The sequence below is a fragment of the Desmodus rotundus genome, chromosome 3 (assembly GCF_022682495.2).
Source record: "Desmodus rotundus isolate HL8 chromosome 3, HLdesRot8A.1, whole genome shotgun sequence".
NCBI lineage: Eukaryota > Metazoa > Chordata > Mammalia > Chiroptera > Phyllostomidae > Desmodus > Desmodus rotundus.
Window position 1 is genome coordinate 144,437,748 of NC_071389.1, and position 21,695 is coordinate 144,459,442.

Consider the following 21,695-nt stretch of genomic DNA (forward strand, 5'->3'; position numbering starts at 1 on the left):
CCACTGACTAGTATTTTGAAGTTGTCATTGTTCACTCATGAGCATTCCAGTTCACTCTCCTGGCTGCCAGGTTACATCAATGTTGTGCAAACTGTTCTATTAACAAGGGCTGGACTTTTTCCAGACAGACCTCATATGTACAAAATCAGAGATTTTTTACTCTGTATGTTGTACCTCTAAAAGGATACATTTAAAAGGAATCAAATCATATCTGACATTATTTGCTACGTATTTATTAAGCATGTATTCAATGTTGGACACTGGGTGAGGAACTGGATATCCACAGATGAATACAGTCAAAATCTTTTTTGCTGAATGGAGATACTATTTCAGATAACTCATGTTCATATCTGATCTACAGTGGAAGTTTTGACGTAAATTTGATGACCTGCCTTTTCAGGGTACATATTATATTTACGAGATACCAGGCCAGTGTAGAAAGGACTCTCTTTTGAGATGATATGTAAAGCACACACGTAGTTAAAGAAGTTGTCATCCTAAACCAACTATGCCTACAGGGTACATTTTTACAAGGAAAAAACCCTGTTATTACACCAAAGAAAATGATCTCATCTGTGGTTATATCACATACGACAGAACTAAGAAATGCAGTCATTTAAAAAAAAAAAAAAGCATTTTTAAGATCTGGCCCTAGCTATTTAGCCCAATATATAAGCAAGGAATCCTTGCTTCTTGGAAGGGGAGTAATAATCGATTATATGTTCGATTTAACAGGACTTTTTCAAGGAAAAAATTCTAAATTGCTGAAGACTCCAGAATGACTCCAAGAGTTCTATTAGCTTTGCCTTAATCACTCTCAAAAGATACATCACCAGAAGCACCCACCCATTCATCCGTGCACCCACCCACGCACCCACCTATACAGTATTACAATGGGTCCCATTTCCCTCAGTGAAAAATGGCTGCTGCGTTCTGTTGCAAATACCCTTAAGGATGGTGTAATGATTAAGAAGCCACTCTCTGGAGTCAGATTACTTGGGTTCCCATCCCAGCTGTGCCACTTATTAGCTGGTAGCCTTCAGCAAGTTGCTTGTCATCTGTGCTGCTCCGTTTGCACATGTGTGAGAAGGGGACAGTAACGTACCTACTGCATACTTTCCTTATGTGGATTAAATGAGTTAATGTTTGTACAGTACTTCAGAGTTTCTGGACAAATGTAGAATACATGAAGCAAACAAGTTTTTAAATAGGTTCATAAAATGGGCCAGCTTTCTCAGAATTCAAGCATGAACATTATTATTCCAAAGTACTGCTGGTCAGTCTGGTTAAATAAACACTACTGTAGAGATATCACAAGACTTCCTTTACTACCTCCATTTATATTTAAACTAGGGCTATAAAGACAAAGCACAAAAGTACTTTGAAGGCTGGTCTGTCTGCACCTATTCCCTTTTGGATTAGCTACAAAAATGCATCCTAGACAGAGACCATAGAGATGAAATAAATGGATTCCATCTATAATGGTTGGAGGATCGGGGTCATTCCAGCCACCTATCACAGACGGGCCAGGTAGAAACTGCTGTATTAATCCATTGCAAAGGCATTTTCCCCAGGTATATCCTGTATGCACAGAAAAAGTTTCTCATTCATAGCCACCTGACATCAGCTTTTTAGCCACATCTCTTGAGGATTTATCAGAGCTACAAAGTGAAGGAGGCATTTTTTTTTTCTGACCATTGCCATTGTTGATATTTACCCAACTGATATTTCTCTATTCACTGGTACAATTCAAAGATATCCTCACAAATAAGTATCCCTTTGTGGTTACAATATTTTGGTAACTTTAGAGGGAGGGGTGTTATGCTGGGGCTTATACTAGGTTTGTGGGGATTTTTTTTTTTTTAGTTTTCTGGGTTTGTTGCCTGTAGCAATTTAAGATGAGGTTAGCTTGGAGCAGTTGGTGCAACATTAAAGGACTATTTTATTGAATGCTAAGCTACTCTTGCCCATTTGCTATTACTAATACAACATTAATGTTCTTACTAAATCACAAAAACACCATGCTGAAAGTGTTTATAGATATTATGCAATTAGCAGAGGCCAATAATTCTTATTTATGGAATAACAAATAAAACCTAAGTGATTTTTTTTAACCTCAGTACATTTCAAACAAAATGTGTTATAAGTTTTTTGTTTATAGGAGATTAAAAATATGTGTTAGAACTTATGTACCATCTTTATAATTTATCGTGACTCTAATATAACCTTTGAAAATAAAGCAGACTTTGCACAGGAAATGCATAGCTTTGGAAAGGGCAATCATAGTGTCAAAGAGCCAGAAATACATTCATAATTAATGCTTCATAATTAGAGTTAATATTTTATAATAACAGTGGAATAATGAGAATAATCTCAAGGAAAAACTTATGTTTTTGAAAGTTTTTATTTCAAAGTACTGTTTGGAAGTGTTTAAGAATTACTATGTATTGTATTCTCACTATGGACATTTTGGCATTTAACCTACACAGTAGTGTGATGAGATAGATATTTTATACAGGGAGAAAACTGAGGGTTTTTCTTTTTTAATGAAATAACAGGGTGACACAGATAATAAATAGCCAAGTCAGGATAAGCCCTTGGCTGGATGAATATCTTAACCCCCTGCTCTTAACCCTTCCTTATAATTATTGCCTGCCTGATGCCCTGAAGATTTTAAACTCATCATTTCCTTTATCATCATCATCATCATCAGTAGATGAATATTGAGTATATATAGGATATTTACCTCTTATCCAACTTGTAATTATATATGATAAAAATAATTAAGGGAAATTAAAAGTCACAGGTAATTTTTATTTTTTAATTTTAGGCAGAATTGGAAAAATTCCATCATAATAGAATTTTTCATCATAATATAAATGTCAAAAAATCCCAAAAAATGAAACCTACACTTGAGATTATTAGTGTTTTAAAATAGGTCTGGATTTTGTAAGAAGCCTATTTGGCCTGTTTGGTATAACAAATCTTTGACCTCAAGCTAGTAGTGTGTGCCGTGGCTTTAATTCGATCCCCGGAGTTCATGGCTTTGGATTGCAACACTAATTGATAACGGCATAGTCAGTCTTTCACATTGCCACACCCATGTCTCATCTGTATGATGGAAAAGTTGCAGAAGTTACTACAGGGCTCTACCTAGGAACCTTTCCTTAATGCCAGCCTTAAAAATGTATTAGCAACTTAATGGGGGACTTGATGAGTTTCAGAAATGTTTTACGCTTCAAGGAATGCTCATTTTTGCTTAGTGCAATAGTTAAGATTCTTGTATTAGAGAGTCATTCATTCATAGCTTTAAGATTTCAACATTCATGAATTATTTACTAAAATTTAAATTTCCACAATAAAGGTAACTACTCTCTGTGGGCAATGATATAATTTATTGTGCATACATTATTTCCAGGATAAACCCAATAGGAATGCAGAATAAAGCATGTAAATTGGGATTTTCCTAGGCAAATGGGACAATATAGTCACCCCAAGTATAAGTAACTGCTAATTAACTTCTATTTTAATCATTAAATACAGAGGCACTATGCAGGTAGAATATCAAAGATAAATTTCAAATATTACATAAATGTGGTGAACGAGTAATCAACACCAAGTTCATCAGTAAAGCCGTACCCACATAACTTGACATTCATTTTTGGCAATGGGTATTTAATAATATCATTGAAGTAATCCCTCTTCTACCCTTCCCCCTAAAGAAGACTGAAGCGTTTAACAAAAATCTAAGATAGTGTACTTGGAGGCATTGAGAAGCCAACCAGAACGTGAAGAGTTACTACCGTTCCAGAATCTATGGGAGAATGAAGACTAAGAGATACTAGTTCAGTTTGGGGAGTTCCTTAACCCACGGAGGCAATTGTCACTGTCAGAGCACAAAAGAAGGCCAAAGGAGAATGTAAAAAGGGATCTTGAACAAGCAGAATAAAATGTACTTGGTAGATTTTAACTCAAATTTATAACTGATTATATCAAGTGTGAATGGCAAAAATGATCCAATTAAGAGGCAAAAACAAAGATCTGGATCACAAAGTCAAAACACAGCTATATACTATTTAATATACTATTTAATAGAAGGCCATCTAAACTCTAAGAATAAAGAAAAGCTGGACATAAAATATAGAAAAGATATACTATGCAAACACTAACCTACAGAAAGCTGATATGATAATATTAATACTAAGGAAAAACTGTAGCAAAAGTTATTGCTAAGGAAGAACATTTCCTAGAGATAAAGGTTTACTTCCTCAGGAAGAAACCATGTGATATGTGACTTTCTGAAGTTCTCTCTGTGGTTAGCATTGTTATAAGCACTTAACACACATTACTTCACTTAATGCTCACCATTACTCCACGAAACAGGCTTGATTATCATCATTTTACACACGAGAAGACTGAGAAATGAAGAGGTTGCCCAAAGTTACATAGCTACTTAGCACTGGATCTCAGATTAAACCCAGGCAGTCTAGCCTCCAAGTCTTGAGAATAAATATTTGAGTAGGAAACACCTCAATGGACCAAATAATTTTTGGCTTCCCCTCTGCTACATGTTTCAAACCAGTTTGCCATGGAAGGGGTAGCACCTAAGGTATTCTCTGCTTCAGAGATTAGTTTAGATTCTTCTCCATCTCTTCTGTCAGAACCCCCGAAAATGCCGATATGGTATTTTCTCTCATGCCTGAACTCACGTTTCTCTTGAACTTCATTATTTCAAGAACAGCTGACTAGTTGGTAGAGGACAGCCCTTTAAAGTGCTGCTCATACACAGGAAGAGCTACAATGCTACAGTGAGTCGCCTTCTTATTCTAGATTGGTTTTTCTGTGCTAGGGGATGTCTCCATCTAGCTAGATTGTGAGTGAATATAATTCATGCATTCAGGACTTCAGGACTTTTTTTTTTTTTTTTTTTTTGCCATCAGTCAGCTAAAAAACATTTGCCAGGAAAAATTTCTATTGCTTCTCACACACAAACTCACTACCCTCTCCTTTTTCCTAAAATTTCTCAATTCTTGGCTGTCAGAATGGAAAGAACAGTGGCTTCCAGGGCTTCTAAAAAGATGTTGCGTTCTCTCTTGTCCATTGAAGTTCTGTGCAATTCCAACTTCTAGAAGTAAGTCTGTGGAAAGGAGGAAGGCATGAAGCCACGTGCATTTCTGCCAGCCACAATGTAGCTCCTTTCCCCCACGGTTTATCCTCCATAAGTAACATAGCAACAACAACAAAAACACATTAGTTGAATAAACAAAGAAATAGATGAGTGAATGAACAAACCTTTGTTCTCCTTGCTTATTTCCCCGCTCTCCTTACTTTTCTTGTCTCAGGTCACTTGCACATGCTGTTTCTTCCCTCTGCATGAAATGCCTAGCTATCGGCTTGACTGGTTCTCTCACCTCTTATAGGCATTTACTGAAGTCTCACTTTCCCAGCAGGTCTTCCCTGTTTAAGCTAACTAAAGCTGTACATCCCTGCCTCAAAAACCCCTCTCTTCCTCTTGACTTTACTTTTTTCTTTGTATGGCCTAACATATTTTAAAATTTTCCTTTTGAGTATTTGCCCCTCTAGATGGTCAGTTTCACAAGGGCAGTGATTTTTGCTTCTTTGTTCCATTCCTAGGAAAGTGCCTGACACTCCGTATGTGCTCCAAAAATATCAGTCAAATGAGTGAATGGAAATGACAGACATGCAGAACCTGTTCCGCTAGGTTTGAAGCTCAAAATTGGGGATCTGTCTGCAGACTATAACCTACTGTTTATATTATCTTTAAAAGGTTTCACTTAATTTATCGGTGCTTCAGTTTCTTTAATTGAAGGGGATAAGAGTAATTAGGAAAAAGACTAATCACAGTAAATAGTACATGGGGATAATCTCACAGAATAACTCGGAGGATTACAAGAGAATGTGGGTGTGTACTCAGTGGTCTACTGATGCCGGCAGTTAAGATTTGAAAGGCGAAGCAGTCCCGAGGAGGCGTCCAGGTTTCCCCGAGCAATGGAAGATCAGCTGTCTTTGACATTCTAGCCTACACTCTACAATGCAGTCTGGCGCATTCTGCTATGCAAAACTTAACTTCTCTTTGCCATGTGAAATGCTAGCCTCTGTATTGGAGAAAAACCTGTAGGGAGTGGCAACCGTCAGGCGTCCTGAACTTCGGTATAGAGTATACAACTAAATATAAGGCACATGGGAGAAGGAGAGGGATTGCACACACAATATTATTTGGGGGTCGATCAGTCATGGCGGCACTTGTTTACTTTGTCCCATTGAGAAATCTGATATTCCATTTGCGCCACCATGCCTGATGCCAAGTGAGCATGTAATACCTGCGTGTAGGATAATTGTCACGATGGAATATTTCATGAGGAAATTTTCCTGACAGTGTTGAGCTGCAGTATGAAAATTACTCAAGAGAACTGCATTTTTTAAAAATTAAGATCATCGCTATGTGAAATATTCACTGTAATGAATATGCCAGAATCAACCCTGATGTGTCTGTTTGGACATTTTCCACATCCCAAGGGGTTAGTCTAATACCGATTAAAGCATCACACATTGCTATTACCTCCTTGCATTATTATTTTCATGAATTAATTTGGTTTTAAAAAACTCAGACCTTTTCCAAATGAGAATACATTTAAATATCTAAGGTACAAATATAAAGCTGATGTCAGGACCCATGCATATCTCTAATTTCAAATTCTGAAGCCACAGAATCGGGGTACTAATCTTAAAAACATTAAAAATGGAGCGACTGAACTTCTGGGTCACTTAATCATTTCCCCTGCTATTCATAGAGAATCCAGATAGTAGCTCTTGTTTTCCTTCTTTAAAGTTGTCACTTTCCCCTTATATCCATTCATTTGTCCATCAATCTGTCCATCCATCCATTGTTTCAATCCTCCATTTAATAAATATTAGGCATCATTTATGTGGTTAGCACCAAAGAAACAAAGTATATACTAATATTCTCTTTTTCCAACACATCATAGTTTAGTGGGAAAAACAGACAGGTTAATAAACAATCATAATATGATAAAATGTCATAATAGAAGTATGGATAAAGTGCTGACTGGATGGGTCGCAAAGGCTTATGAAATATGGAGTGGTAACATTTCCTCTGATGTTTGGAAGAAGAGTATTGCAGGAGAAGGTAAAACATACACAAGGAAAAGGAGATATGAATGGGCATGCAGTATGGCTGGACTTGTGCCCAAGTGTCTCTGAGAGGCTTTGGGAAGATGGAGAGATGGAGCTGGGTGCATCGAGGTCTAATCCTGAAGGACCTTCTATTTCACCAGGAAGAATTTATGTTTCTTTCTGTAACGGGACACTGCCGTAGATTCACAGAGTTTTGTTTTCGGGACAATGGTGGCAAAGCGCAGGATGAATATGAAAGACAAGACTGTTTTCAGGACAATGGTGGCAAAGTGCAGGATGAATATGAAAGACAAGACAAACCAGGGGGACAACTTGGGAGGTCATTGCAACTGTACAAACCAGAGGAAATTGAGGTTTCAGTTAAGATAGGGACAGTGGGGCAGAGAAGTGGGAAGGACTGAATAGATGACTAAGGTCGAGAAACTGATTAGAGATAAAGCGTAAGGAGAAAATTTATGTTATTCTAAAAGTATTCAGTGGGCATACAGGAAATTAAAGAGCATCAAGACTTTTTATGTTTTTGAACAATGTGAAGGAAACGGAGAACTAGAAATGTTAAGCGGTGTATTTTTCCAACTGCTCCCTGCTATTTCTCAAGGATATGAACCTCTAACATTTGCTCCCCCTTCATCCTTTGTCTTCCGTTAGGAGTGGCTGTGGCAGGTCATGGCTCGGACCCATGTCGTGACTGGGTTGGCTCTGATGTGTCTGGATAAAGTCGAGTAAACACAGTGACCAGGACTCAAGTCCTGCTCTTCTTCAGACTGTCCTTTCGGTCTTACACTTTCTGGCTAGGGAGGGGCCATGGTTAGCAGTGACCGGGGAAGGGGTCTGTTCTGATTGCTAAAAGACTCACTTTGTTTTTCAAAATTGGGAATTAGCTTTTTATATTATGATATTCATTTTATTCCTGCTATTACACTACCCTGAACTCTCAAACTTACCTACGAAATGTTTTACTTTACTTTTGATTCATATTACCAAAACCCTCTGTTATCCGATTCTAAATTACTAGCCACTCCTCCATATGATTGTTATTTGTGTATTATACTCTCAAATATTAAAGTACTCAAATATTTGAAATTGAAATAATATATATTTTATATAGTATCTGGAATACTTTGGGGAAGACAAATCAGAAAACTTTTGAAAGCCTGTAGAAATCTGAAATCTGAAAACTTTTGAAGGCAACCACGAGGCTGATGTGGCCCCTGGTGAAAATGAGTTTGACACCCCTGGCCTATATCTATAAAATATCATAAGTTAAAACTGAAAAATACAGTGGCTCTCCCTCTGGGTGTCAATGAGGATTCCACAATTGATGGTCAGAGGACAACAAAGCTGGCTTGAGATGAGAAGGCCCAGGGGTGCTAGACCATATGTTGGTTAATGCCTGGACCCCACTTATCAGCATTAAAGTGTGTATGAGTGAGGTTAGTACTTTACCGAATTATAAATTACTATAGACATGGATGTTTGGGCAAGCCTGTGATTGATTAAGGTTGCAAGTATTAAATCTTTCAATTCTGACTGAATATCACTACATAATATTGCTTCTACAATTATCTTACCCTTTTATGGTAAAATGACTGCCTCTTGTTTTGCATGTACTTTCTCCCTTGATTTTAATGAACCTTTTTCTTAACTTCATGCGGAAAATCTCCCAAAGTTGTCACGAGGAACACTATCCCTGTGTTTTCTTATAACACCTGTTTACTTTAGGTCCCATTTATGGGTATGTGTTTCTTTGAAGTAAAACAAATGTTCTAAGAGTTTATAATCTTTTAGGAAGAGATTCAAAACTGTTCCCATGGTGAGCTTTTCTGTAGGTAAAGGAAGTGACTGTCTTGCTGTCCCTTATCCTTGTTGAGGTGTCCCCTTTCTCCCAGGTCTGCTTCCTACAGGAATCTGCTGAATATGGGAATACCTGACATGGGTTTGTTCCTTGGGCAACCGTGTAAAGCTCTTCAAGTTCGAATGGAGAAGTAGAAAGAGAAGGTTTCTGCTGTGTCTGATGACAATTTTTGTGTACGCACACACACAAAATTCGGTCTCCACACTGGAGCACTAGTGTGGCGAATCCTAGTGTTGGTCAGATGCTAAGGAAGGGACAGAAGTCTCATTGAGGAGTAAAGATTCAAACAACTCCAGAAATGAGCTCTCATCTTGGTTTGTTTCTCACAGAGCAGCAGGTGTGTACGTCGTGTTACAGGGTTACCTGTAACCTACTCTTCCTATGGCCACCATGGGCATTCCAGGCGCCCCAGATTTCAGAGCAAAGATAAACTCCATGCAGCTTTAGGGATCAGAAGGCAAAGCCCTGCCTCTGTGGTCAGTAAAGAAAGACATTGAACCACCTTCTATTAAAAGAAGGGGGCATCATTCTTTGAACTGATAGGATACCCACAGATTGAACAAATTGACCACAAATAGCCAATGTATCGTTATCAGTGAACCTAATATTGTCACCTCGAATAGCCCTGCAGTTGTCATATTGTTGTCCCAAGAACAGGTAATGGATAATACAAAACCCTGGGGTATTAGTGGACCTCTGTCAGTGTTCATTCTGCCTCTTGATTTGGAAATTAGCATGAAAAATATTGAGCCAGCAGGCTTTCACTTAGTTTCCATACATCAAGTGAAGACTGGGGCCTTGTGTACTTGTCTGTTCCTTATTTAAAGTGCCCCACATTGAATCTGCTGTCTCATACCAGCATCCAAGCAATTAGAAATAGTTATTAAAGATTCATATTTTGATCAACTTTGGGAACTTGTGGATACTAAATTTTTACTTATATTCTTCTCTGGGTCTTTTTAAAAATAATATCTGGGAAACAGAAGGGGGGAAAAGCAAAAGCACCAACATATTGCATGTCACTGACTATATACTTCCCTGTCCTTCAGAAATGGATTTAGTTTAGCAATTTACAGAAGGAATTTTTTTTTTTCAAAGACCTACCACATATGTAGTAACTGTCTCTAAACTTTGTTTTATGGGAAAAGATTGGAATGGAGAGGAGAGAGGATGCACAACCTCAGGCATGGCCCTGGCTTTGTCATCCAGAAACATAACTCCTTTCGGACGGGTACCTCAAAGAACACATTACTAGGAACCTTTATGTTTCTAACACAAGCCAGTCAGGAGCCTAAGAGAAAATGTTGCTCTTTTAGTTAATCCGTAGTCTACTAAGACAAATTTTCTCCAAATTTTAGCCCTTCTTCTGCCAAAACTCCACGTAACTCAAATCCAGCTTTTAAGCATAATTTTTACTGTTTACCTCTGCTATCTCTCAGATATAGTGAGTCTGAAATTCTTGAGGTGTGTTATACTTGAGCAGGCTTTAACTTTTAAATTAAGGCTTAATGACAAAGAGTGGGTAAAAGCTATCAATTCAGATTACACCTTCACAAATGAGAGGTGATTCTAAAACATGAACCTGATATCACACTTAGCAGGTAAAGTACCTTTGAACCGAATTCAAAATCTGAACTGTCTCTCAAAATGTGTGAACTATGCTGGTATATGGAATAATATATTTAAAAATCTATTGAGATTTCCTTGAAGCATGAAAAATAATCATTTCCTCTTTTTAAGGACTTTTTGGTATTTCTAAGGAAAACATAACTGACTCCCATTATGCTGTGGTGTTTCAAAGTTATCTTAATCTTGAGGGGTGAATTATTTTCGTTCGACCTGAATAAACTGTATGATGAGGGCCCAGGGGAAGAGAAGGACAAGGAAAGTTTTAAGTTTCCTTATTGTCCCAATGAAGTTTATTACCTACAAAAACTGAAATGAGGGAATGTTGCTAGCAGTGAATGTCATGCAGGGAGGAACCATTGATCTGCTTCTGCGTGGGTGAGTGCGCGTAGATGGCAATGCAAACAGTCGTCTGTTTTCACGCGTCACGTAGGAGAGTTCATGGCAGGCGCAGGTACAGCTTTCCAAGCTCCAAGAAACAGTGCAGGTCCATCTGTTCGAAAGATTCATTTGCACGCAGGATCTCCGTGTGTGCTGCATGGGAAGCCTAAAGCCATGGACAGATGTTGTGTTTGTGATAAAAGCTCACTACTTCTGCATTCTAATATGATGAGTAGGCTTTTTAGAAAAATGACGTCTACATAGGGTATATACCACTGGTGAACTTAGGAAATCAGGGCCAATGTTTATCCCATTTGGAATTAGTCCTTCTTAAGGAAAGTCAGAGTAATTTGGGGATAGAGGGGAATTAGAAGCTCAATGGGCCCAACTGACTCACTTGGCAGATATGAACCCTGGGGGATTCAGAGATTTTTAAGTGACTTGTCCAAGTTTCTCTCTCTCTCTCTTTCTTTTTTTCTTTCTTTTCTTTTTCTTTTTTTTAAACTTTAAACCTACCAGCAGATAGTAATACTGGTATAAAACTCTTATCAGGGTAAGTGCTCCTCTCTCTCTCCTCAGTTATGTTTGGTGTTCTGGTTCTCTCCAGAAATCTAGGAAGATTCTATGCCATTTTCTGCTTCCATACTGAGTTACACCTAAATATAATTAGTTAGCTACTGAAATGCTCTCTGTTGCTTGAAATAACTATTGTCCCAATCACCCAAGGTTGTTAAATTTTTAAAGAATTTATAGAACAGATAACAAGGTCATTTAGTGGGAATGCTAACTCTAGCTGAAGTATTAAACAAGTGACCTTTGGTGCCCCAAATGTTAAAATAAATCATCAGACCCATTTAGCACTAGTCTTTCTTAGGAAGGAAAATTAAACTGTATATGAAAATGCAAGTTTCCAGAGCCTATTGGAAGCACGCCATCATCATAAAAGTAAATTAGAGGCTTATTTTTTGTATAGGTGGGTATATTTGTAAAGGTGATTCATATGTCATTGACCTGCGGTGCCTCATTTATACCTAAAAACTGCCTGGTCAGATTGCTATTGAGTGATTACCCAGATTGACAGGTGGCTTTGGTTTCGTGACACTTCACTGTGTGAGGGGCTCGAAGCTAGGACAAGTGCATTCATACGCACTTAGGGCCAACTCAGTGGCAGATTTTTCTCCAGCTTAAATGCAAAAACCTGCTACTGCAGAGTAATGATGTTTTAATAGCACATTTAATGCACAAAATGTGAAGTAAGAGCTTAATTCATGTACTGGTAAGAGCTACATTAAAAAAATACATTTGCAGAGAAACAGCAATTATATTCCAAGCGAGGAAAAATGCATTCAAATCAGCATTCAGGATTATGAAGGTATTCTATTCTTTTATCTTTATCGAGTAAGTTAAGTTCAGCTATTGCAATGTTTGAAGTGGTGCCTATTTATGATATTATTAGCGACCTGTATTGGAGAGATGGGGCATGCACTGCATTTAAACCTGCCATCCCCTTTTGGAAATAGTGCTCCCTATTTTTTGCCTTCCAGTTATTTAGATAAAATGTTCATGAGTCCAAAAGAAACTGTTTCCCTAATAACCTGGGTATCCTAATGAAAATTTAACTTTTTAAAAAATGAATTGACTTGTAATGTTCATATTGCGTTGTCTCCTATTATTATACGTGGTCCATTTAACATTCATAGGAATGTAAATATTATTCAGTAGTTCCTCATAATAAGATTTTAATGAACATGCTAAACAAGAGAATATATTTTAAGCTAATATAAAATAAGATTCACATTGATGCTGTGGAAATTTGGCGGTGATTTCACAATTTTATGTATACTGGCAAACTGAACTACTGAAGTTTAAAAAAAACTCAAAGAAAAACAATATCGGAGCAACCATCAATAATGAATAAGGAAATTTCCAAATCTGTATTTTGTTTTGCCATAATTATACCACATTTATTTTTATGCCTAAATAGTTAAAGTGTAGTGCTAATTTCCTAAATATTTGTCCCGCATGCAAAGTCTAATGGCAGATGGTCCGTTACAAAGACAAAGAACGAAAAGAATGGAATTATGTGCCTGTGGAGACTAGTAATGTATGCTCAGAAGTAATTAGGAGCAAACCCCAGAAATTTAGTGCATTCGTATTTCTAGAAATGTACACATGTGAAGAGTAGTTACCACTTTCATAGTGCTTATTATGTGCCTAGAACTGTTCTAAACACTTGAGCTAGTAACTTACTTCTCAGCTCACACAGCTCTGTCATAGACATTCATATTGTACCTGTTTCACTCAAGGTCATGTGCTGAGTTGTCAGCAGAACTGAGCTTAGCTTAGCTTCGAGATACACCCCTTCTAACCACTACCCTCTGTCACCTTGTCTGAAAGACACTGTCTCTCCCAAAGTTGGCCAAAAGAGTGGTTCTTCATTCTAGATACATGCTTTTATGATTGACAAGAATATGAAAAGATATAATTGCAAGATTAGGTACAATATGACCCAGAAAGTTAACTTTAATTACGTCAATATTTGTAGAGAAATAAGAAGTAATGTCCCCTCGAATACATATACCACGCAGTATCTTTTGTGTCTTTCTACTGCTACCACCTGTTAATATTTAAAAGGCATTTAGCTACACAGACACATTCGGAAATGATCTGATTTAATCACAGGAGCAAACATATGGGGGCTGATCATACCATTGTCCTATTATACGTGGGGAGATGAAGGCTCAGGGAGTTTAAATTATTCAGCCCCACAGTGTTAGCAAGTTATACAAGGCAGATAGCGAGGTGCTTTTCCTGCAGAGCCCTCGCTGTGTGTCATTATGCCCCTCACCATAATATGGCATTTCCCAACATGGTGATACCCTCCTCAGCAGGATTTAACCAGGGGGAGAAATCAGACTCCACAAATATAATGATTTTGAAAGCTTTATAAAAGCATCTTTTACATGTGGGGACAGAACAGTTTCTCCTATTTCCTTCCTTTTGAGTCTTTTTCATTGATCTTAACTTGAAGACAAGCAGTGGATATTTCATAATGCTCAAAATATAAAATGAGAAATGTATAAAAGAGTTGACTTCACTTGATGTGAATTTAACCAACATTATAGATGCCATTCACCTGGTTTTATTTTCTCAAATTGGTGATTTTGCTATAAATTTAGTATAAAATTAAAAGACATGATCTTAGTATAATTTTTTTGAGAAATCTAATCAGGACCCTATATGTCAGAGGTGGCAAACACAAGGCCCTCGGGCTGAATCCGGCCCTCCACCTTGTTTTATCCAGCCCAGCGCCTTGTTTCTGCCCGGCGGCAGCGCTGAGCTCTCAGTTAACTGTTAAGGGTAGTTGCATTTATACAGTGCTAGAGTTACATTCGGCCCTTTGAAGGCAACAGCGAGGCTGATGTGGCCCTGGTAAAAATGAGTTTGACACCCCTGCTATATGTAGTAGATTTGTTGGACAGGGAGAAATAAATGGATGCTCTCATCTTAAAGAGTTGGTGCTTTCTTTTTTAATGTTAGCAGATTAGCTTCTTCATCCTGGTGAACCATTACCAAGATAACTGTGCTTGTGACTAGGAAAGGTGTTATTATTTTATTATCATTGTTACTATTATTATCCTTATTGCAGTTTGCATGTGTTCAGGAGCCAAGTAGATTCACTTAACAATTGGTTGGTGTGAAGTACATACAAATAACATTTGCATAAACGAGAACGGCTGTGTAAAAATATGCCTTTGGAAAGGCAAATTTACGGAGATAGCGATTACAGCGTGTGATGCTCCTGGCATAACCACGATTGCGGGACCATTTCTCTCCCTCATGCAGTTCTATTGCCCTCAGAACTAGAAGACAGTGCATTCATGGTAGCAAATGTTATTTCCCATCTGTAAAACTGGTTTTGTTACAACCTCCTGCTTTTAGTTACTGACAACTTGCTAAAAATCCTTAGAAGGTAAAACTTTTAGTACTTGGCCTCTTCCAAGAGAGATGGCTTGAGTGAAAAGAGGGTAATATTTGGTTCTAAAAATAAGGTAATGTTTAACTTCGTGTATTAAAAATTACTTTTAAGTGAGGAAAAGTTTAAACATTGGATTGCATTACTATTGCTCAGGCGACTCTTCAATATCAGCACGTGCCAGTATATAGTCTACCAGGGGTAAAGTGACATCGGTCTCCCCCCCGCCCCCACTGGATGCCAGAATTTAAACTCTAGTTGGTTGGACTTATTTAATGGGCATATAAATCAGAAAAGGGTTGTGATTTTTTGTGTTAAATTTTAGACAGAAATTTTATTTTAAAATGTTATTTGGTTCTTATATATTAGGTGATGAAAATTGGTGATAATGTGCCTCTATTCAAAATCATGTTCTGTGAATTTTTAAATCTTTGGTTTTGCCATTTCATTTGGTACAAAATCCGGAGGTTGTCAGGGAGGGTACTGATACATGTTCACATTTATGCTACATTGAAAAGGGCAGGTCATTACTGAGCCTTTGTTTGAATTCCTCCAGTTCCCCAACTGTAATTTGTCTGTTAGTGTGATCCTTTCAATCAATTTTTTTAAAGAAGGTAATTTTGTTTTTTTTAAAGATTTTACTTATTTATTTTTAGAGAGAGGAGAATGGAAGGAGAAAGAGAGGGAGAGAAACATCAATTGGTTGCCTCTCACACACCTCCAACTGGGACCTGGCCCACAACCCAAGCATGTGGGGAAATTGAACAGGTGACCTTTTGGCTCACAGGCTGGCACTCAATCCACTGAGCCACACCAGCCAGGGCTCAATCTATTTTTAGTGGCTCTTGTCAAAGATTGATGCAATTGAAAAAAAAAAACAACAACAACTCTAAAACTTTTGTTTTTATAGGATTTTAGTCGTCAAAGCTAGCTGTTTTCATAAACGTTATAATATTTGATCCTCATGGCACCCTGTGAGGTTAACAGGGTTACCCTTTTTACTTACGGAAACACGGAGGGTCCCAAAGGTTGCACGACACATCCAGCCTGAATAGTATCACTGCCCCACTGACCGCAATCCAGAATGCTGAGCCACATGGTCTTGTGATGGAAATCAGGCCGTCTGCAGAAATCAAGTCTAAAACAACTGTCCACTTTCACCTGATATTGGAAATAACTTATTCACTACTCTTAATCTCATAAAATGTGCTGGAATATTTTCAGGATTAATAAACTAGGAATATTTTGTAACATTACAGTGTGAAAAAATTGTCTTAATTATGTTTCAATCCATACTTATTTAAACAAATACTTCTTTTAGTCAGGTTTCAATTTTGGTTTTCTAGAGATTATTTTAGCTGATAGAAACTTATTGTAATAAGAATGTATACTTATGATATTTCTGATGGTATAGGTGGTATAATTATATTTATATGTGTTTATATGTTTATGTATACACTTATGTTTTCTCTACTGAGATGGAGAAAAATTTGTTCTGTGTACATGAACCTTTGGTACTGTACTGTCAATTTGGGTGTCTACTTCAGTGGGCAAAGGAGGAACAATGGGACAACTGTAATAGCGTAAACAATAAAACCTTAAAATGCAAAACAATAAAATTATTTGAAAACAAAGCTTGAATACACACGTAGTTGAGAGAATCACTGCACAGATTTACATAAAGCAGCAGAATGAAGCACTTAGCTTAGCTTGGAACAAACATGTAAGAATGCGTCTGCCATGCCCACCAGGAGATCACTTAGAAACTGGGCTGGAAATGGCTCGGAGGACACGCCTCTCGTTTCCACGGCCATGACACAGGCCCCCACAGCTGCCCCTGCCAATCCTTGCTGACCTGTCTGTTCTCACACGGTCTCTCCTCCTCTCTGTGTCACTTCCCCTCTTTCCCTGTCCTTCCAAGCACTGGTTTTAGAAATACAGTCTTCTATTATGCTTCGTAATTTTTCCTATTCAGGACTTTCAGAAGAAGCGGGTGGATCTTTCTCAGCCACTGGAAATCGAAGATTTGTTAAATTAATGTGTATCAAGAAAGCTTATAATAATAAGGCTTTGTATTTTTCACAGTGATCAGAACGTGTATAGAAACAGTTCTGTTCCCTTCCCATGTTCTTCTTACACTGACAGCCTGGAAGCCACTCACGGAACCTGTGTAAAGTGACCACTGAATGGGAAGGTGATGGAGTGGCTGCCCTACCTAAGATCTCCCCTGCTGCTATAGCCTCTGGAGGGCAGGGGGCCCTTCATGTGTGTGTTTGTAAACGTCCCCCTCAATCCAATTCTTCCCAGAGTTCCTCTGTTCACGGGACTAAGGGGCTGCCAGTACACAGGCAGAGGCTCCTTCCTGGGGAGTGAGAGCTGACTGGAGAGACAAGTACGATGGCTGCCTTCCTGCAGAAAGTACATTTTTGAATTTTATGTTTTCCTTCTGTGGTAGAATTTGAGACCAGGTCTGGCAGAATAAAATCTAGAGCTAGCTATTGTTTTTTGTTTGATGTTTCTTTTTCTTAGTTGGTCACTAAACCAACAAAACAAAGGAACAGAAAAATAGCCTTTTTGTAAGTGATTCATGAAAGGACAACTATGTCAACTAATGTAATAAAACCAAAGTATCCACAATAATTTTTTAAGAATGCTGTATTTGTTATAACCATTGCTCAAAACGAACTGTTAGGCAACTCTAAACACCCTCATGAATAATTAACTTTCCTGAAATAGAGTCAAATAAGCACTCAGTTTTTAAACCATTTCAAGAATGGATTTTATGGAGCCAACTCCCAAGGGCTTTCTTGACAGTGTGGTCTAACTGCATTCCTGGGAGCGAAGGTCCTTCTTCACTGAGGCCTGGCGTGATGCGGTTATAGTCTCTGGGTTATGTCCACCAAGCCAGTGCAAAGCACAGGAATTCCAGGAATTCTTTGGGCCTGGCAGGGGCAGCTTCACCAGTTAAGATCTTCCTGGACACAGTTGGAGTCGTTTAGATGATTGTGCAAGTGGCTCTAAAAATGCTGTGAAGTAATAAAGAGAACAATATGGGCATATTTTCTATAAGCTGAAAGCATCTGAATATGATAGTCTTTTAAAATTCCACAATTTAATATAGCACATACCAGCATTTTGAATTACATATTAATTTCTAATACTAAATTGTGTTTGGAGTTTTAAGATTATAGCTATTTTATGAAATGATTATATTTTCTTCTTCCTTCGTAGGTAACCCATTAACTAAGAATAAATCAAGTGATCCTCAAGGCTGATTAAATTGAACATATGCATAGAAACTTAACTTCTGAGGTGATCTTGAAGGAAGATTTTTATATTGCTCAGAAGAGGCACTCCAGACTCTTATTTCCAAGGGATTTCATGGCTCGTAATCAGCACTTTCTTGAAACCAAGACTTTTAAAAAGTCAGACGTGAACTTCTATGTCATGAAGAGTTCATCAGATTTGAACTGTGTTCAGCTCGTAAAATTGCACTCGCTGGAAGAATCTGAAGTCGCCATCCGAAGAGCTGGTGTTTCCGGGTGATGTCAGAGACACTTCCTTTTGGGCTCTTGGCTCCAAATGTGACTGCTGTTCTTGTTTCTGAAAGTCTCCCAAGTGCCCCGGCCTTCTGTCATGGATGTGTTCCTGGGTCTGGTCCTGTGTTCGGTGGCTAGTGGGACTGTATATGGCTTTAGTGGCATTTCCTTTACAAACTTCTCCTCCGGCATGGTGTGGACTGAGATACTTTTATTTGTATGCTAACCTCGGAGCTCTGAAAGCCTACCTGTTTTAACATCTTGAAGTCGCTTTTGTTAAAGGAATGGAAAAATATATCCAGTGATAATAATTATTGTTGGCAAGTAATAGTTACCTGAATACATCAATCACATAAGAATGTATAGACTAGCTGACATGTTTCCCCAAGGCTAACACACTGCTGCAGCTCTTTGTCAGTTAAATAGGTAGTAGTTAGAACCGAATTCCCATTTTCATCATACACTATTTTGTATGTCTAGAGCACTCTCCCTTTCCATTTTTTTTTTAAGTGGGCTTTTTTTCTTTCCTTATTATGTTTCCTTTTTTCCTTCACAGAAATCAGCAGTGAGCAGTCAAGTACTTAGGTAGCCTTCAGTTTCAAAAATTGCCAGGGATGCATGTGGGTTTCTGATTTCTTAGCTTGGAAGTTATTTACAATACTTACATTTCTTCTAATTTTTTTTTAAAACTATCCTTTCTATCTCATTTGAGAAGACTGTCTCTTGCTCGATCCCAATGACTGTTTGAATGCTGTTCGTTCAGTCTGTTGATAAAATAAATCGTTCATTTTCCTTGGTCTCAATATTAAAAATATTTGCTTATAGTTGTCCCAGCTGAACAATTTCTTAGTTCCATTTTTGACCACATTTTTTTAGTCATTTTAACATTTGTGGTTTTTAGTTCTACCAGAAAGTTTTATAAATATTTAAAGGCCTTAAACATGTACGTACCTTTTTTCCTAAGTTATTACAGAATGTATAATTTTATACTACATTTATTTTGTTTCATGTATGATGTGAGGGGAGAGAAGAATGGAAATTGCAAGGCCATTCTGTAATAATGTTGTGTGAACTTCATTTGAAGGAATGTAAACGGAGAGATTTCTGTGTTCTGCTCATGTTAGACTAATGGGAAGGTACTTCAGAAATCATCCTGTTAGTTCCATCACATAAGAGAAGGTGTGAACATCTTTTGTATTTCTGAAACTCACTGACATGGGCAATGAGGTATATGTTGGTGTCCACGATGGAGGCTGAGGCTGCCTGGAGACCATTGGTCTGTTAGTTGGTAACAACTTTCAAAGACTGATACGTTACCTAGAATCTTTTCTGGGTAGAACAATTAAAAGTGTTAAAATTTGTTAGAAATTAAATTTGTAAGAATGCTTTTGACATCGAACTAAAGTATACTGCCCTGCAAGTCAGTGAAATGACTTCCTCCTTTCATTTTAATTATGCATAAAAACTAATTAGATGGTCCACATGGATTTTGCAATGGTTCAATATTGTACGAACTCGAAGACAGGAATAACAGTTGTGCTGGAGTTTCTGCATTAATTATATCATTAATATACTTGGAACAAAGAAAAAAATGTATTATTTTGGAAATTATGAATTTGTCCTAGGTTTGTTTGAAATTATAGATTATGCCTCTCATTTATTAAACTATGTCCTTTCAAACAACACTGAAAATTCTGTATTATATATAAGTGTATATCATGCATATCAAAAAATAGAAAAAAATATCATGCATAGAAAAAAATAAATGGAATTTCAAATATACTAACTAGATTATCCCCAATAGATTAATGTTGTGACTATTCAGAAAAGGTTAATAAAATTGGGATATAAAATGGACTCTCTTTCATGAATTATATTTGGAGACTCTGTTTTCTAGTGTTTTATTTTAGAAGCACTTCAGTTACAATTGAGGAAAACCTCTGAATTCATGTGGAAACTGACAAATTCTTCAATCTTTTAAAATAAAAAATCCATGGCAAATCTCGCCATTTACACAGGTGTCAATATTTGACAGCTTAAGATTCACAGGAAGTTATGAAAATAGCAGAGGGCCTCTGAGTGCCCTCCTCTCTCATCCCCCAGGGATGACATCTTATAAAACCACAGTCTTGTCAACCAAGGGTTTGCCGTTGGTGCAGTAACACTGTTAACTCAAATACAAACCTCGTTCATATTTCACCAGTTTTCACAAGTGCTTTGTATTGCTTATGCGTGTGCGTGTGCTCTTATCCTTTTGAGTAACTTGGCACCCGTCCGCTGTGGTATGCCACGGTGTGGACTAGGGTGTGAGAGAGAGTATGCATCAATGAGTAACTGATCTGAGGTTCTCTGTTTCTGGAATAATGTCCTATAGCTTTATTTTACTTTATGTTTATATATTCTTGTTGCCCTAACATGAAAACTTCCAGTTTTAACACAAGGCAGTACATTTTATGATTTTAAGTTTGGTGTTGGATGGTTTTAATAGCTAGGAGAAGATCTAAGAATGTGTACCCATGGTTGAGTGATCCCGTTCTTCATTTGCACGGGCAAGTCCTTTGCTACTATACAGAACTATACAGGGCGACTGTGACCTGATGGGGCATGATAGCTAATGGCATGACGATTGAATTAGACTTCGTTAAAAGTCTTAATTATTTTCTCACTTTTAGATGATACATCAACCTGAAAAGGCAATATATTGAAAGATATCAAATAGTATTTTTCGTCCTCCAGCCCTTTCTCATTTTTGGCTCACTGCAGCTGAGAGAATTACAATGATAGCAGACACTTTATTTCGAGAAACTGAAAAGTTGGGGCCACATGTACTGGGCCTCTCCTGCTCCCCGCACCCACACAGACAACTCCTAGAGCATGACTGCCTGTTTCAAGGTAAGAGTTGGCCTGTCTGCCTTCCTTTTCTTCTGTTCTTCCTTTCTCCTTCCTTCCTTCCTTTAGTTTTGTGTATAGGACGCTTTGAAAAAAAGAGTATCAGTAGCAGGTTTCTTCTTCATTGCATCGACTTGCACTGTGCGACGCTGTGAAAAGGAGTGTAGTGTACAGTTGTCTGGCACTTAATGCACCATCATTAAATTCTTACCGGGTACAAGCATATGGATATTTGACTCTCTTGAATTTTGGA

The 21,695-nt window shown here is 37.7% G+C and overlaps 1 protein-coding gene across 3 annotated transcripts in view; it reads left to right on the top strand.

Annotated features, from left to right (window-relative positions):
* The window catches only part of TAFA2 (TAFA chemokine like family member 2), a 425,687-nt gene extending 405,310 nt beyond the window's left edge, over positions 1-20,377 (top strand). For all 3 annotated transcript variants that reach the window (XM_045184791.3, XM_053921750.1, XM_053921751.1), the window contains exon 5: positions 18,246-20,377. In XM_045184791.3, the coding sequence (XP_045040726.1) occupies positions 18,246-18,257 (12 nt within the window). In that variant the 3' untranslated portion in view covers positions 18,258-20,377. The remainder of the gene's footprint in view (positions 1-18,245) is intronic.
* The last annotated feature ends 1,318 nt before the right edge of the window (positions 20,378-21,695 follow it).